Source organism: Toxotes jaculatrix, chromosome 7 (assembly GCF_017976425.1).
Source record: "Toxotes jaculatrix isolate fToxJac2 chromosome 7, fToxJac2.pri, whole genome shotgun sequence".
Taxonomy (NCBI): domain Eukaryota; kingdom Metazoa; phylum Chordata; class Actinopteri; family Toxotidae; genus Toxotes; species Toxotes jaculatrix.
The window spans coordinates 11,914,818-11,933,763 of NC_054400.1; the positions used below are offsets into that span (position 1 = coordinate 11,914,818).

Below are 18,946 nucleotides of genomic sequence, written 5' to 3' on the forward strand. Positions count from 1 at the left end.
TTTCAAAACAACAGTTACAAACTGCTGCACAGCAAAAGAAGAGAAATTATAAATGGTTCTAAAAATGTCTTTCACTAAAATTTGTTTGATGTTTATGACATATTGAAATTTAGGACTATAATTGTGCTGTGGTTGTTATTCGACATGTCATATTTATCCACAAATCAAGTTCCTAAAGTAAAATGTGAAGTGAAAACAGCAAAAATTTATGTCTGCCAACCTGATTTTCTCTGTCAAGGTTTTCCAGAGCCCAGTCATCTTTAGACCTTGGCTGGACTGTGGAACAGCCAAGCTGTCAGAGGATCTCAGGCTACATACTGGCTCATGGGGTGCTTGAAAATAATAAATGTAGCTGGGATCCAGACCTAGCAGTTTTTATTAAAATATTCAACTTAATTCTAAATCGGACAGGTAGTTAAACTGCAGACAGAGAGTGACACAGTGAGGAGAAGAGAAGAAAAAGGCAAGGACTAACAGAATGAGAGAGAAGGACCGATAAGATGGAGCAAATGAAATGACGGACATACAGAGGGGTCATTACTTCTTCAAGGACATAAAGGCAGAAGAGAAAAAGAGGGGCAAGATAACAGGAGGAAAATGAGGGGGGCGTGGGGGGGGAGCAGTGACAGAGAGAAGGAGAGGACAGAGAGGGCCTGAGGCTGAGCATGATGGTCTGAAACTGTGGGGAGCCATCTCGCTAAAGGACAGACAGAGAGTCAGAAGGAGACCACAGGGAACCACAGAGTTACAACACCGTCCTCCAAATGACCTCTCTGAGGACAGCCAACCTGACACGAGTCCTAAACTCACATCACACCTCCTTTGAAATGTAAAACTGTAACCTGTGCAGTATGAGTCTGTATCATGATTGCTGACTATACATAGCTAGGAGTGAAACACAGAAAAAACATTTAAAATAAATAAATAAATAAAAATAGTTCTGCTGGCTGCGTGATAAAGGCACTTCTTGAGTGCAGAAGGAGGTTGATTCAGTTCACAGTCAAGTGCACTCGAACTTAGTGTGTTTTCTGAGTCTTGATTGAAAGGAAAAGCAAAAGACCAGCATTTTATTATGGACCATGGGGAGAATCTGTTGATGCTACGTATACAAGCAACACTTTCTTTCATAGTTTGCATTAAGTTTCACGTAAACTTTCACAGAGAGTACAACTTGACTCAGTGGTTATGGCAGGGGTTTGCTCAGAAAGAGATACTTGTACGATAGTGTTGAAGGACACTGCCTAGAGAAGTCTGAAAAAGTTTTGCTGGATTTTGTTTTCTGGTGTTTCTCATTTTTCAGGTCTAATTGATGTTGAGGTCTATGTTTGTGCTTTACCTTCATACAAGATAATGGTCAAGGAGGACAAAGCTAAAAGCTTTGCTAAGTGCTTCCACGGTGATAAAACCTGCAAAAGAATACCTTTCCCTCTAGGAAATAGAAAAACAATTAACAAAAACAGAACCCAGTGGTGTTGAATCAGAATAGACTCTGTTTACCTGGCTTTGCAGGGGAGATACTGGTATTTATAGATAATAATAATAATTTTTTACAACTGCAAGAACACACACATACACACAGAGAACTAAAATTGCTAACATGAGATTTGAATGGGACTGAAAATCACTAACATGCTGTGACAATTACTACATTAGTCAGCTTCTAAAATTAATCTTGCCCGAACAGGACTGAAGGCTGTTCCAAATGAGCTGTCTGGCTACAGCCGCACAGCACGTGGCTTCCTGTGCCCCGTGTGTGCGTGTATGACACTGCACGTACAACAGTGGTTGTGTTTCAAATGTTCGGAACAGGCTTATATGTCTAAATCCATGCAGACTTTATTGACATGTGGTTTGTTTAAGGGTTGAGTATGAGAATAAACAGGAAAAAAGAGAAGGGGATGAGTATTAAGCTGTCAGAGAAATACACAAGGATGAGAAAAAAAGACAACATCCTTCAACAAGGCCGTGCAGAGTTCAATGCCAAGAGACTGGACTTGCTCAAACGACCTCAATGTGATGACCCACAGTTAAAAAAAAAAATGTGTTCTGGCCTAACTCTGTTGTGAGTTGGCTCAAATACCCATTGCTGAGCAGCTTTAGTCTTTGTGTACTACTGTGGTCACTGAAAGAAGCACCACAATACACCACAATAAATCATATATATACTGTATATATATATACAGTATATACTTTTCAGTCAGAAATTTAACACCAGTAGCTGTGTCTCGACGTTGAGGCTGATTGGTGTATGCATTAAGTCACCCATCAGGTAGCATTCCAAACATATTTTCAAGGCAGAATTAAATGGAAAGGGCTGAGGAAGAAAAGTGGGGCATGTGAATTTATTTCTAATGTGATTTGAATGGCCTCAGTAGGGATAAATCTGATCAAAATTATTGGAGTGCATCCACTTTATGTGATTTTGAATAGAGGTTGAGGCCACTCTGTGCTTGCAATCAGCAGCCAGTTGAAGAGGGTATGGAGATGAATTACATTCCCCTTGTTAGAAGAAATTACTCAATTTGTTAACTTTTTTGAAAAACACACAAAAAAAAAAGTGAGGGTTGTTTATTTATTATTTTAATACCACTCTTCTGTCAATTTGTTTAGCAAATTGCCTGTTTCTTGAAATTGGGGAAGGGGGGTGAAACAAATAACAGCATAATTAAATGCATTCTCCTTGTTATCTTTATACCAATGTCCCTAACATCTCTTCATAATTTTGCACATCTTTAATCACAGGTGTTTGGGACTTGAGCGGGCTGAAATGGATGTGAAAAGGTCTAATACCCTTGACAGGACTGTACATTCCTATTTCACTGCATTTTAGGCCACCAGCACATCCTATGTGGCCCTGACAGTGAATGAGTGTACTGTATATTAAGTAGAATGAACAGAGAGAAATAAACATTTCTCAGGCAATCTTCAAATATATTACATACATATGTTTCCATATATAAACCAAATTAACCATGAATTGTTCCTGCTGTCCAAACTGCAAATATTTTGAGCATGTAATATGGCCACAGATAAAAAACTACAAAATGAAGTAATAAAAAATGCATACTAAATACATGTTTTTCTATGTCGTGCTGATGCACACTCTTTTACTCAAACTGCAATGCGGACAAGACATGGAGGAGCAACAAAAACAAAAGCTGAGTACTGAAAGTGGCACAAGGTAGACTACTCAAGCCAACAAACACTGGGGAAAAAAATCGACTGAGTCTATATTCAATAAATCAGTCCTTGGTGTGGTTACATGTTGTCTCATATGGCTGCTTGGACACCCACTAGTAAAGCACTTCACGCTTTATATCCACGACTCAAAGCCTCATGCACAAACCTGTGCACACTGACTGACTCACTATAATTATGACTTTAATAGCATACTATTTATGCACACTGACAAAAGAGGGCAAGACAAGCGGCTTAAGTGTAAAAAAAGAGAGGAGGTGATGAAAAATGTGTCATTTGCACATACAGATACAGTATCATGCCTTAAAGACTGTACAATAAAAAAGTGTGACCTCTGTCACCTGTCTTTATGAATTAACCCAGCTGTCAGTAGAATCTGAACAGCAGGTCACCATTCTCTCCCAAGCCTGCTTTGAAAAATAAAGACTTCTGTGCATCTGTACACATGCTGAACATGACAAAATGACACTGTAAACCTCCTATATACACTGCAGGACACGGTGTGTCTGGAGAACAGCAGCAGTCATGGATGCTATACTGCAGGTACTCTATCTGTCCCAAATACCTCAAAAGGCAGTGAAGCTGACAGGTCGCACTGAGACAGTTAGGTAACCTGTCAAACCAGTTCTGTAATATTTACACTGTTTGAAACAGAAGAGATATGTCACCTGTCCAGGCATCCACTGAGCTGCCTCATGTCTGCAGTTATCACCACAACATTTTAAATATTGCATAATATAGCTATAAAAAAGAAGCTAATTAAATGCAGTGAAATACTGTACTTTGACTGTATTTCACGGTGGAGAGACTGGAACACACACACACACACACACATACACACAAACACATTAATGATAAAGTAAGAGATGAAATATTAAGGGACCAGGCTTAGATCTAACAAACAGTCAAGCTTCAGATATAATTCTTGGGTCAGATTAATTGTGTGTGTTCTCAGAGTGAATTAAGGCTCTTTTGAAACTAAAAAGCACAGATGACCAGATGGCCTTTTATGCTCTTCAGCTCCATTCAAACCAGCAGTTAAACAGTTATAAAAAGGTTTTAATGTGAATATGCATATTCAATATTGTGTGAACAGTGGAAGTATGTGTATGTGTGTCTTTTTAGGGGGTTTCAAAACACACACACACACACACGAACATACACACACACACACACACACACACACACACACACACACACACACACACACACACACACACACACACACACACACACACACATATAAGCAAACAAATTATGAGTCATGTTTCTCTTATCAGCAGGAGTCATGCTTTTCTATATCAAAGACATAGCTGTTTAGTGTTGAGAGAGCCTGGGGTAGGTCAGTTAACTTGAAACTTTTTGGCCTCCCTTTGTAAACAACTATCACAAAGTAGCAAAGCAGTGACAAGGCTAAGAAAAAAAGCGATGATTGACCCAATGCAACAGAGCAGTTTAAAATGCCTCTGAGCCCCAAACTGAACAGACTGTCTAAGATGTTGGCTTAATGAATAATTTGAGATGTAGAAGGTCTTTTCAAACTTCGCTATTAAGGCGTTTAGATTTTATCACAAGAACTCATATCACAGAAACACTGATACAAAGGGCCGGAGATTTAACAGAAAATAGAGAATTCAGGAAAGCAAATCCCGAGAACTCTTTTGATCGCCTCTCCCTCTCTTTCACACATTAATGCAGTTGAGTTTGTGTGCGTGAGAAACTGGCCATCCTAGCTGTTAGTGTGAGGCTCAGACAACAGAAAAAGATACAGCGTTTGGGGAAAAGGTTATTTAAGATGAGAGAGTCAAAAGAGAGATGTGGAGAGGTGGCGAGAGAGAGATACACAGATGAGACTAGCAGCCTGTTTTGTGTCACTGCTTTATCAAACATGACATTTTTATATATTTTATATATGTGTGATTGAGTATGATGGCATGTGATGTACTTGACTGTTTACGACTTTGATTTGTGTGTCTATAGTCCGTGTGCCCATGAACCTTGTATCTTTAGCCCTCTCATACTGTAGCTGTAGCTTAATATAATTATACAATATTAATTTCAAATTATGCAGCATCTGACACAATGATAAATGTTTCACTATAAAAAGACGTTTCTCATGTCTGCTGAAACAAAGGTGAATGCACACAAATGTCAATTAATTAGGTGCAAAAGTTGCTGACTTTTTTTTTTTTTGTAACACAGTGGTGCTCTGAATACACCTCTGGCAACAACTCAAGTGTGCTTTTTTCTCTTTACTCCAGTCCTCTAAAATACAGTAGAACACTTTAACTGGGACATAATCTGGTAAAAATCATGTCACATGCATTGGGTCTAAATTAAACTAGGGCGCACTGTGACACTGCAGCCTCTCAGGTGGTTACTGTAGATTATTTTTATACCCACAGAGTCATTTTCTGGAGTGCCAGGACAAATTCTCTTCTTCTCGCACCTCCCTCAGTCTCTCTTTTTCTTCTTCCCCTCCCTTCCCCCTTTTCTGTACCGCCCTCTTCCTCAAACTTTTCCCTCTTTTTTTTTGCTCTCTCACCTCTCTCCTCTTTTACTGGGTTACCTAGCTTAACATGGTCAAACTGAACGCATTCCTTTTATATGCACCCCAACTATAGCTTCCACACTTTCCCCCACAGCCTTTCGCCCTCATACCCTCTCTCCTCAATCTATCTCACAGGCAAGTAGAACAATGTCCTGTTCTCAGCATTGCACCTACTTCCTCATATTCAGCTTCTCCTCATGAAATATGCCCTCTCCATCTTCATGTTGTTTCGTTTCCATGCCTCCAGCTCTGTCAAAAGGTTAGCCTTTGCCTCCCACCTTCTTATTCATTCTCTTTCTCTCGCTATATACATGTGTGAGTGTATGTGTGTGTGTGTATGTTAATGTATATACACACACACGCCAAAATTATTCCTCTACCTGTTTCGATCTCCTGTCTAACCTCAATTCCTCCAACTCCTGCTGTTTTTTTTCCCTGCTTTTTATGTCAATCTCCATGCTACTGCCACTCCCTCGGTCTCTCCCTGTGAGAAACCATGGTCCTCTCCTGGTTAGGTGAGGAGATGTTCATATTTAGGCTGAATGCTTGCTAATCGGAAAAAAAAACTATACTTTCGAAAAAGTTGTATTCTTATAATTGGAACAGAAGCCTAGAGATTTGCCTTCTATTTTGCCCAGTTTGTCTTAACACTTGGATGCCAGCTGGTCCTCACTGTTGAAAAAAAAAGTCTGGCATGCAAACATTTTAATAATCTGGTACATTACTTGCTTATTATTTAACAATGAAGAGAGAAACCCTTTTGGTTTTGTAAAAAAACAGATGCCACTTCCCCAGTTGTCCACCTTCCCCCTCAGTCCATCCCTATTCAATTCAATTCAATTCAATTCAATTCAATTCAATTCAATTCAATTTTATTTATATAGCACCTTCCACAATCAAAATTGTCTCAAAGCGCTTTACAGAGACCCAGAGCCTGACCCCAGAGCAAGCACTTAAGGCGACAGTGGCAAGGAAAACTCCCTTTTAACAGGAAGAAACCTTGAGCAAACCCTACATTCCTCCATGAGAAAGTTTCAGTCAAGAGCTTCAAGGCTGTGTCCCATGCTACATTTTTAATTTTTCCTCATCATCCAGCTGCCACTGATAGTCCATGTAGGTCAATAAAGAGGACACACATTCTCACAAACGTCCTCTCTCTCACACACAGACACACAAAATAAATGCACACAAACTCAGACACATTGACAAATTGTACTGACAAAGAATAGTGTACATAGACACAAGTGCATGCACACACTCACACACATTCACTCAGCACAGCAGTACACTTTGCTGACACTGTGTCATATACCCAGGCCTTGGTTTTTGGTAGTGTTTTAATGGACTGTTTTTAAGGGGCTTTTACTACTCTGTACATCCATGTATGTGAAGGAAGGGAGAGATAAAATATTAGACTCAACTTTCAATAAAAGGAAGTTCAACAAAACACCACCACAGGCATTGACAAGAATTACTGCCTTGCTCTTGTTAACCTCCACCACTCAAGTTGCTGAAAGTCAAGTCGAGCTGAAATTTCAGCTTCAATTTCGAGTCCATTGAATAACCTTAAATGGTACCAAGGTAAGCGGTGAACAGCCCAAGGTATAAAAAAAAAAAAGAAAAAAGGTTAGGTCACCAAAAATCTCTTAATTTACAACTTTCCTGCAGACAGTTGAAGAATATAAAGCCTGAATGAAGTTAATGTAAACTTTTGTTGCTTACAAACCTACTGTCTGTAAGGCAATAGTGTCATTACACCCTCTGATGCATTATTAGGACAATACTGTACTACAGGAAGTAGTACTATACTTCTATCAGAATGGTGAGAAAAAGGCAAGTAACAAAGGGAGACAGACTGATGGGTCAGGGCTTCATCCTACAGCAAGATAATGACCCAAAACATTATAGGAAAATAATTAGATGGTGGCTTCACATTTAAATTATGTAGCAGCTGGAAAAACTGTAGTGTTCTAAAACTTTTAACCAGCAGTGTAAGTAGTTAAGACTTTTCAACCTAGCAGCACAGAAGATCTATACAATCACCACATGTTCAGGGTGGGCACCAAAGATTAGTATCACCAAGTCTGGGTCCGCCCAAATGTGAAATATGGTCACAATCTGCCCTTCTGTTCCTGTTATGATGTTGAACAATGGCCAGAAAAGTGTTTTTTCAGAACATTATGTCATAGTGAAGTTGACCTCTGACCTTTTGGATTAAAAAAAAAAAATGGTATCAGCTCATCATTATATCCTATTAAAAAATTGTGAGAAATCCAGCACAATTAGCACATGAATTCTTGAGTAATGGCCAAAAGTATGTTTTGTGAGGTCACAGTGACCTTTCACCTTTTACCAACAAAATCTAACCAGTTCATCCTTGAGTCCATGTGGACGTTAGCGCCAAATTTGAAGAAATGCCCTAAAGGCCTTCCTGAGATGCTGGATTCACAACAATGGTACTGACAGACATGCGGACAGAGGGACGGACAGCCAGGAACCATAACGCCTCTGGCCACGGCTTTCACCGGTGCAGAGGCATGAAAAGTACCACAGAGCTGAGGAGTCTCGTCCCCGCTGCTCCTCTCTCCCCTAACAGTCTGACAAGAACTCTGCTGCCATCCAACTAAATCCCAGAGAAAAGCTTGACAAAAGCCCTGCCTTGGTGAACTTAAACCCTGCTCACACATACACACACAAGCACACACTTGAGCTCTGACATACATATACACACACACACACACACACACACGCACACACACACACACACACACACACACACACACACACACACACACACACAGACTCCCTGCAGAGAGTAATAAATCTCATCTAGATCGCACAGCTCTGATGGACTAGGTTGACAGCGGAGGTCTGGGGCCTGTCAAGGCAAGCAAAGTACTTTGCCCCTCTCTCATTCAATTTATCCCCACCTCTCTTGCTTTTTATATCTCTCCTTTTGCTACTCTCTTCTTTATATTTCCCTTTTCTTCTCCCTCCCAGCCTGCTCGGCCCCTCCGCTCTCTTTCTTCCTGTTTGATCTACTATGTGAGCTACTATGATTCATTAGTAGCTGGTGCGGAAAAAAAACGTTGGTAATTGTAAAACTGAAAGAGACACACGCATCAAAGGAAGATTCAGTTCTATATTTTTGATCACAGAAAGACTGCTGCGTTCTTTTAATTGAACTAGGTGGCCCAGTGTATTCGAGGGTTGTGTTAGTAAACGTTGCCCAGTGTGTAGCTTGATTTGTAGCTGCCTAAAAACACAACAGCAAAACTATTTTGCTGTAACATTTTTATTAATCCTGTATGTTGGGTTAACTCACATTACACATTTTAATCAGCACTTCTGCAAGACCAAAACCTGCCCTTTTATGCTCAAGCTGTACAGATCAATCGACTGGCCACGACATGGCTCCTCACACGGACCGTTTGTACATCAATAATTCCAATTAAGTCTATTGAAAATAGACAATGGTGTCCTTAACAATGTTTTAAAAAAGAGTGTTCCTTGGTGAAATTCCAAAATGAACAGAAAGTAAGAAGAAAAAAGGCATCATTTACCGCAGATGGCTGGAAGATGAATAAGGTACGGTTTGTCTGCTTTTCTGTTTTACATCACAGCAGACTCAAGAGAACAATTTTAGCCACAACATCTAAAATACTACTCCGACAACAGTAAACAAACTTTAACTACAGTTTACAAATCCTCTGATAGCAGCCATGAGGGAATTCAGGCCGTTCAAGCTGTAAGACAGCCAACCTGAATTTCGGGCGTGCCAAAAATTAATCTAATCATCTGAGAGCCTGATTTGTTGATCATTCAGGCAATTAATCAGGTGTTGTGACCCCATTAAACAGCATGTCAAATGAGAACTGATCTGGCAGAAATTTGGCCCAATTCTAAAATTTGGGGCTAAAATAGAACTGAGTCCGTACAGTGTCTGCCCAGCTTTAAAAGCTGATTTAAACATTATCTTAGTTATACTTAGGTAAAATGTGGTTGTTGCTTACACTCAAATTTGTCAACAGATGTCAGCGATATTTGCCCAAGAGCTGGCCCAAGCTACTTACTAAACACATCACTAAACATCCCTCTTTTTCTCTCAAACACAAATTCAGACGCAAAAGTAGCAACATAAAATGGTCTGTTTTAGGTTACCTTAAATGGAAGGGATTTTTCACTGCAGGGGCTTATGGGTAGAGACTGGAGGCTGCTGGCAGGACTCGTCTCGGTGCTCTGCAAAAGACAAAAACATAAACATGGAAATAACATCAAGATCAGGGTTTGTGAGATACATTTTAAGTGCTGCTGTGATGTGCACAGAATGTCAGTCTCAGTTAATACTCTTCTGTCTGGAACAAAATGAAGGCTCCTGCAAGTATTTTAGATTTCAATTCTTGCATTTTGGTTTTGCTGTAAAGCAATGCTGGCAAAATCATTACACACAGAAGTCTGGCTACTTGTTCAATAAGAAAACAGAGGGAGGCGTAAGCTGGTCTGTTAAGATAGATTCTCATTTAACCCTGTGAGCCCGTACGTATCATATATGATACCCACATTTCTGGGACTCATTGCATCACCATCAAGCATAAACTTTGCATTTAACCCTTTTAGATGAACTCTTATGCTCGTATACTGACTCCTGGTGGACCCCCCTCACTTTTCCAAATGTTTTGACATGTGTGATACAAACAAAAAATATAATTAGAATTTATTTTTTTAATTATTTTTTTTTTACATTTTGTCACAGGGACAAATAAAGAGTTCATATTTGAAAAATTAGAATTTTCTGACCATTCTTTCATAGTTCAGGTCTCACAGGGTTAAGCTGCAGCACCCTAAACTTAAGTGTAGTAGTATTTTCTTTTTACAGAATATGTGCCGGGTGATTTTGCATCTAGTCTCTTAATCTAGATATAAAGCACCTTTGGTTCACAAAAATGCAGAACAACTAGTTCGTGAACTCGGCCAAATTGCAGTATAAACGTAACTCTGTGCTATAAATTGTATTTTTTCTCTTGGTTTCTTACATAATCTGTGTTTTCAAACAGCACCTGTGATCAGACACATTTTGGCTCTGCTCCTTGACACAGATGTCAAGTGGGGCGGCTAGAGGGGGTTCCAAAAGACACACACACATGCACATACACATACACACACTCATACACAGAGAGAGAGCGAGAGAGAGAGAGAGAGAGAGAGAGAGAGAGAGAGAGAGAGAGAGAGAGAGAGCTTCATACAGTACAACGCATACTTTCAAGTGACACAAGGTGCACATGCTGTCACATGCTGACACGCACGCGGACACACACTAACATACACACTTCTTAAAAAGTGCAGAGGCCGATTTTAAATGTCATCTGTGGGGCTTATGATAGGACAGATGGGAAAGCAGGAGAGGATAAAGTCATGTCTTCAGCCAGGACTGCTGATATTGACATAATGCTGCGTGGTAAGGACATGACAGCACACACAAGGAGGATATGACAGGATACATGACAAAGACACGACAAGGATCAAGGAAAGCTAAAGTGAAGTAAGAACTAACCTCTCGTTCCACACACTTGGCTTTCTGATAAGGTCTATTTCTTGCCATCTGCTGCCCTTTTGCTGATTTAAATGCAAGCCAATCCCTCTGTTGTTTGAGAGAATTGACCATGCTTATAATCACGATGCCGTAAAAAGGTGCTTTTTAGGCTAAAATCCTGATAGACTGTGCATATTCTTGGAATACATTCAGGTTCTGGAGGTAGCTCTGTGGAAACATGAGAGCCCAAATCTTTGCACTGCATAAACTTGATGGTTTATCGGTTTGGCTGACCTTTTAAAGAAGCATACCTCCCTATCAGAATTATAGGTGTGCTATGGCGTCAGGCCCTCAATGTGTCATCGGTGATCAATGCCTCTCCCTATGTAGAGAGACAGCCGCACACTCACTGACACCCACACACTCTCTGACTCTCTCTCTCTCTCTAACACATACACATTCTCTTTAAGGTCACCCCTGTCCCACAGGCCTTAACACACAACTGTCCCCACAATTAGATGTGGTTCAGTAAAAAGCCTTTCAGACTTAAGAATGGGGAAAGCTGCCTGGGAGCTCTGGATTTAATGACTTGCACTACCCAGAAGCTAAATGTCTAAAGATGATGAATGGCCTAAGAAAAGAAAGCAGGTTTTGTAGTTTGATACACCCCTTTAATCACACCCACACATCAGTTAAATGAAGAAATGAAAACCTTCAAATACTGTAACATTCATGCCCACTCCCTCTCACTGACATAAGGCTTTCTATTGGAAAGCAGCACCATTAACAACATACTGGTATGCAATGTAGTGGGTTCTCTGGCAAACACAGGGTGAGGACTTTGAATTGGAAATGCCATCTCTGCTTGGGTATTAAGGTGTCTCTTCTTCATTCTTAAGCCTGGGCATCAGGAATTCTTGTGTTCCAAAATCTGGTGTTAACAATGAGTGCAGGGGTGAATGCCACCTTCTGAAATGTTATGAACAACATCAACAGCATTTTCAAATAGATTTTATCATGTTCACAGCTATGCTTGTGACAACATAGCAGAAGAAGGAATGAAGGAATAAGCTGCTGCCACAAGTCAAGCAGCAGCATTGAGGGTAAGAGCCATAGAGGAGCTGCTGAGCCACAACCTAACAGGGTCCAGCGGTGCATGTGTGGATGTTGCACAACCATGCCCAAAAAGACTGTGAGTATATGCTGTAACAAATGGGAGCATCACAGTTTTGCTAGGATCCACAGCTGACATTGACAAATGGGGGTCATTGTGTTAGGCAGCATTAATGCACACATGGACAGTGGCACTTTAGAAATGTTCCTCTGTGTAACCGACAGGATAAACTGCTGAAAGAGAAATAAGTCAAGGGAGGATGGAGTCTCCGCAGCTGGCTAAGATATGCTAACATTACAAATACGATGCACAATAAAACACAGGAAATTATCAGGTGTGATGTATTATATGGCTTGTTGGTCAGGCATCCCCTGCTTAAAGGTAAACAGTCTCATGTGATTTCTGGAGGCAACTCTTTTGTCAGCAACTGAAAAACTGGCATGTTTTGTTACTTTTTATTTTTTATTCACCTTTTCTTCTGTGTTGTTCTCTTGTTTCCTGTCTCAGATGGAAACATCAAGCAAAAAAAAAAAAGTCTAGTGTTTAATGTAGCTTAAGGCACATGGTATCTGAGTTATGTAAGAAGATGCCTCTCTTTCAGGCATATTTCTCCAAAAACCGCAGCACAATCATGGCTGTTTATTGACTAAATTTACTGCAATGTAAATTTCAGCAAGCCAATTTAATTTTTTTCTCTGCCTTGAGCTGTTCGACCATGCTATATGACCAATATTTTAAAGACAGTCTTTGAAAGCATCTATTGAATTTGATACTGTTGTGAAAGTTGGCACAGAGAAGAAACAATGCAGAAAATCTAGGCGATATCAGACTTTTGGACTTGATCACCTGGTTTCAAAACCGTTAGATTATGCTGTACAAGTCATTTATGGCAACATACAAACTTGACGAGTATTCTGAATGATATTAGGAGTAGAGAAAAGGAGAGGAGAGGAAAGGAAGTTAGGGGCTATAAGTTAAGATAAACAAAAGAAAAGACCAGAAGATTGGGGCTCAATACCAGAAGGTCAAGCAAATAAAATGCAAAGCATAGAGACATGCCAAGTCACCCTCCCCTAGCTGCAGGACGGCTTACATCTGCTGATGGAAGGTAACAAAATTTGCAAGTTAATGACAACAGAGTATGCAAAGAGGGCAAGGTATCTCCTCTTTCATATTCATGTTTTGCTGCCTTGTACCCTTTCTCTCTCTCTCTCTCTCTCTCTCACACACACACACACACACACCTCCTTTAGTCTCTCCATCACCACTAATTATTATTTTATCATTTTCGTGTCTCATGTCTCTCTTACTGTGGTCCTTTGAAAAAAACAGAGAGATGAACAGTAAAGAGAAAGGGAGAAAGCCATACATATGCCTCTGTGGACTGTAATTCACAGATAGGTCCTCACAGTTAGCTTTGATCTTAGTTTCTAGAGGTACTAATGGTGGGGTGTTAGGGAAGGTCTGGTCAGCCTTTTATACGTCTTTTTGTGTGTTTGTATTTGTGTGTGTGGGTCTGTATAATATCATTGTATTTGGTAAGGGTCAGTCACCCATGTAGATTACAAGAAAACAGCAGGCAGACATTACTAATGGATGCTCTTTCAGCTCAACTTCCAGAGCTTATGGTATTACTAACACCCCTCTGTGGTATGTAAATGTATTATCCCCTTTAAAACATAGTGAGAAAGGATATTAGTAAAAATTTGAGCAATTTCATTCCAAAACCCAACATACATAGGAATATATATATTACCGAACACCAAACAGCAACTACTTCCATTGAAGCTGTGCTTACAAAACTTTGAAAAACTTGTGCAATTGTTTAGGACTCAGCCATTTTCCAAAAGAGTGTAATTATCGTTCTGGCCTGGCATTGACTGCGAAACTGGAATTTACATTCCGCGGCTGATTGTGTGTTTTATCATTATGACTGAGAATCTGCCACAAGTCAAGCTCTCTGCAAATTGCAATTACCCCACATAAACCATGCAAATCACATTTACAACAATTTTATGTTCTTCAGAAAAATCTCAATAAATTAAGTTTAAAAGCTAGAACATTCTGACGTTCTATTTACATTCCAGTGTAAAAGCAGTCCCACAGTTAAAAAGACTGCATGACTGCACAGGGTGGCCATCAATATGCTTCCCTGACTTTTACAGTTAAACCTTGTACAGCTATTGCAACGTGTCAGTGCTTTAATAAGTGACCATTACAGCTAATCATGTCTATAATGGTGTGGATGTAATTTTACTGGTTTCCCGACACTCACACTGAGATGGCCTCATAGCCTGAGGAAAAACTTTAGCTTTAAAAGGGCTAAAGCATTTAAAGAGCAGAATGATACTCTAAAACAGGGAGATTAATGTGTGGAGTGTGTATGTGTGCACATAAAGAATATGATGGCAAATAAGCCTCCCAGTTTCCTCCACCAAATGTAGAATCTGATTAAATTAACAAAACAAAGTGATTATGGAGACCTTTTAAAAGCGGAAAAGCATCCACTTCGAGATGATTTCATGGAGCTGAAACAGAGCTGATTAAAACAGGGAGAGAAGGATTTTTCAGCGAAGCAGTGCACTGTTTTGGTTCCAGATGAAATTGCTTCATAACCCCTCACCCTTACTGTTTTAAAACAATTTGATGCATTTATATGTGATCAGAGGAGTGTCTGTCAATGTAGTCTAAGAGAAATAACAAAGAATTTCAGCTTTTAGTTGTGATATTTAAGTGCATTGTGACAATCAATTGCACTAAGGGTCACTTAATAGAATAGTGCTCTGTGATGTAATCTTAATCTTCTGAGTTAATGTTTTCATTTGAGTAAAAACCCGTGTTAAGAGGCGTCAGCATGTTTCTGTCTGTGTGCGTATGTGTGTAACCCACCTCCTGCAGTGTCCGTCTCAGTCTTAAAAGCAGTGTTTTGACAGCAGTACAGTCCTGCTGCATCAGTCTGAGGGGAAGGGCCTCCAGCCCTGGGGGTAAGGACTCATCTTCCCGCCCTAAATTCAGCCCAGAGCTCCAGTCAGCAGGCAGCAGGCTGGTCGGACGACTGGGCTCCCTGGAGAAGAGAGAAATAAAGAGATTGAATTTTTCTATGAGTCAGTGGCAAACTTGATCACTGACCTGTCTTCACTCCTGTCACCCTGTCAGCTACTTCTGAATATACCAGTACTTTCCAGAATCCTGTGTGATATCAAGTGGGACCAACAAAAATGTACAAATCTGATCTAAACCGGTCATTGTAAACAATAAAAATGGATCAATTTCGAATCAAAGTCAAAAATCAGAAGGCGAGAAACAAACAAGGCAGAGTGACAAGTGAGGAAAATGAAGAGATGAACAGTCCTTCATTAATTCAGTCCTTCCTTTGTGTTTAATATGCAACCAAAGTTTCTGGTTTCAAGCAAAGTAATTTGAGGCAACATTTTCAAATCATGGATCAATTTTCTTTTCTTTTTTTTTTTTTTTTTGGACAATAGCCTGCCCCTTCTACAGAGGGAGAAATTCAACAGGGTAACAACAGTCAGGATGGAAACCAAGACCTGAAACATTCACAGTGTGTAGCAGCTGCTCCACAGGACTGCCCGAGGACTCCATTTTCACAAGCGCTCGTTTCTATAAGAAGTCTGTTTTGAGATGATTTAAAACAGATGACACAAACAAAAGCACAAATAAAAGCTTGCACATGTAGTCACTATTACATTCAAAGATCAAAGAAGCCAAAGCACACAAGTCCATCTTCTAATCCTGTGTTTCACCATCATTATCAATTCAAAACACTACTTTGTATTTACTTTGTCTTCGTCTTCATCAAGAGCTTTAAATCATTCTAGCCCACCACAATTGTGTGATCCTGTCTGTGAGTCCTTCTCATACATTTTGAAGATTCTAAATTTAGTGTTTTGTAGTATTACTTGCCTACAATTATTCCTCTGCAAAAACAACCCTGTGTATAGTGCATGCAGCTCAGTGTACGACTGTTGGTGTGTGTGAGTGTGTGTGTAGGAGATATCTCAGTTGGAGTGCTGCATATCAAACACCTTTTTAATTAACAAAGCTTTCAAAGTTAAGCACAGCAGACCTCCTGGCCACTTGACAGATAGAAGAGATGAAATCTTTCCAAAAAAAAAGACAAGTTCATAAGTCACTGTTTAAGGCCTGATCATTAACAAGCCTCTGAACCAGTGTAACTCTCTCTTCCTCTATGCAGCCGTCACACCTTTGTAGCAGCGTGGGGTTGGATTTAGACGCACATGAACACAAGCAACGGGGGAGATCAACCAAAGCACTGTTTTAATTAACTGTCCCATTTGAGAACACAGTCCATTAAACAGTAAACAGGCCTCTGGAGAAGTATGTCTTTGGTCTCTGGTGCATGGCCTCTGTTCTTTGTCTTACCTTCAACACCTATTGAGTGCAGCAGAGGACAGACATTGCAGGGACTTTCAACAGGAGTCAGGGTCGCTCAGTGTCACAGCATTCTTCATCTCTCTTTGCCTTGCAGCCAACACCAAAGCTCAATTCAAGCACAACAACTACAAACACTGACCTTATCTATGAAAACTATATCTTCATAGTCATTCATAGCCCGGAGCCCACTTTACTTGCTCTGTCAGTCTGAGAGTTTAGGTTTCACCAGAAGCAGATTTTTTTTAACTGCTTATGATGTAAGACTACTTGATATTCTACTAGACATGAAAACAGCTCTCAAAGCAAAGATCAAGCTCTCCTTCTGTTGTGTAGTTTCAACTCACTAAAAAGAATTATGTGACTAATGTTTTAATTCGGTCTGTTACATCTTACCTGGCCACTCACACGTACAAAATGTCACACATCTCAGGAAAAACAAATAAAGCAGCTTCTTTATGATAGTTTTGTGCAATTATGAATGTAATTGCATGGTTGTATGGAAGCTATTGTGGTTTATGATTTTGATATACACTATTTGATGATTGTGGGTCAGTAAAAGATACATTCTAAAAAGCAATTTTCATTTTCCGAATTCTAATCTTAGGATTAACATTGGCCCTGGGTTAATAGTTGTCCATTTAATAGTTGTTCCATTTAGCATTCTTATCACACTGCAACAATTATACAGGGTCACCAAGTCTAAGCTGTAGAATTAACCCACCCAGGTACAACTGCTGTAAAGAAATATAAAGTTACTTAGCATGATCTGATGCTAAGGATTAAAATGCATAAAATCTAATGGAGGCAGTGGTAAGAGGGCAGTGACAGACTTGAAATTCAAAAGCAGTGACTAGTAAATAATTTACTGTTAACGAAGTAAAAATAACCTCAACCCTGAGTTCTGTAAATGCTGAAATGTGAACCTTTAAAAAAGCGGAACATGTCCTTTTTCAGCTGACAGCGATTAAAATGCAATTGCAGTCAGCTTTTCAATCAGTAACAATGTGTAAGATGACCCTTACTTGGCCCAAAGAAATTTTCCAAATGTCAAAACTGGGAACATAACAAAAGCTTGTTGAATCAGCTTCAAGGCCAATGTGCTCTTAAAAAGTAGAACTGTTAACAGTAAATAGATTGTTTCTTTCTCCCAAGCACGCAATGATAAAATTTGGCTTTCTGTTTTGGCATGTTAATTCTGAACTGATTGCGAGACCTACCTCTAAGTTATTTAATAGAAATATTTTAGAGGCACAATAGCATGATATAAACCGTAGAACAGACATGGAAACGCGCTTATGCAATTAGAGCAATTTTTATGAACTTAACTATAATGCTAGAAAAATGCTGTGATGTATGTTTGTAAAATATTCAAGATTCTTTATTCCTAATAAAGAATTCCTTCATGCTGTATGAAAGAAATTTTCCCCGTCCCTAGTTGAGTGACAGCAAAGGACAAATTTGTGGTTAAAGGCAGTTTATCCAACAGGTGAATCAAATGGGTTTGAATGAGCTAAATTTCTGCCTTAACATTTCTCTGCCAAGTTGTGATATTTTGACAGAAGTGTATAAAGGGGGGGGACTGCGTATCTCACCTTCTTTATGACATTTTCAAAAGGTGAACTGAGAAATACCAACCTCCTGTCTGAAAACTACAAAGACAACCAGCGAGCTCACAGTCTGCATTATCAAGAAAAGTAGGAGAGGTGGGCATGGCAGTAAAGAAAGGCAGACACAGACACAGAAACGAGGAGCTCTTTATCATCAAGAAACTGTGTTCACTTTGACTGATGGCCATTTACAGAGGAGGTGAGAGGAAATTAGATGCCTTTTGTCCCATTCTCCCTGAAAAGTAGCCGAGTAAACAGTGGCGGGGAGCATTAAGTCAGACATCAAATTCACAAGGAAAAATGTTCTTTGAGCAAAAAAAAAAAAAAAAAAAAGACCATATAACTAAAATATTGACACGTAACATAAGCCGCTCCAAAGACTGGTGCCGTACCCGCTTTTTTTTTTCACTATCATCCTTTCACCTTCTTCTGCCACTTCTCTCTCTGTGTACCCCATTCGTCTCACTCTTTCTATTCCTCCATCCTCAACCCTGTCTTTCTTTTACACTTCTTTGTTCACCTGCCCCTCC

At 39.8% G+C, this 18,946-nt stretch overlaps 1 protein-coding gene across 1 annotated transcript in view; it reads right to left on the reverse strand.

Annotated features, from left to right (window-relative positions):
* The window catches only part of ccser1 (coiled-coil serine-rich protein 1), a 115,886-nt gene that overhangs the window by 61,927 nt on the left and 35,013 nt on the right, over nucleotides 1–18,946 (reverse strand). Inside the window, exons 7-8 of the mRNA XM_041042124.1 lie at nucleotides 15,283–15,457; nucleotides 9,911–9,988 (exon numbers count right to left, since the gene is read on the reverse strand). Of these exons, the coding sequence (XP_040898058.1) occupies nucleotides 9,911–9,988; nucleotides 15,283–15,457 (253 nt within the window). The remainder of the gene's footprint in view (nucleotides 1–9,910; nucleotides 9,989–15,282; nucleotides 15,458–18,946) is intronic.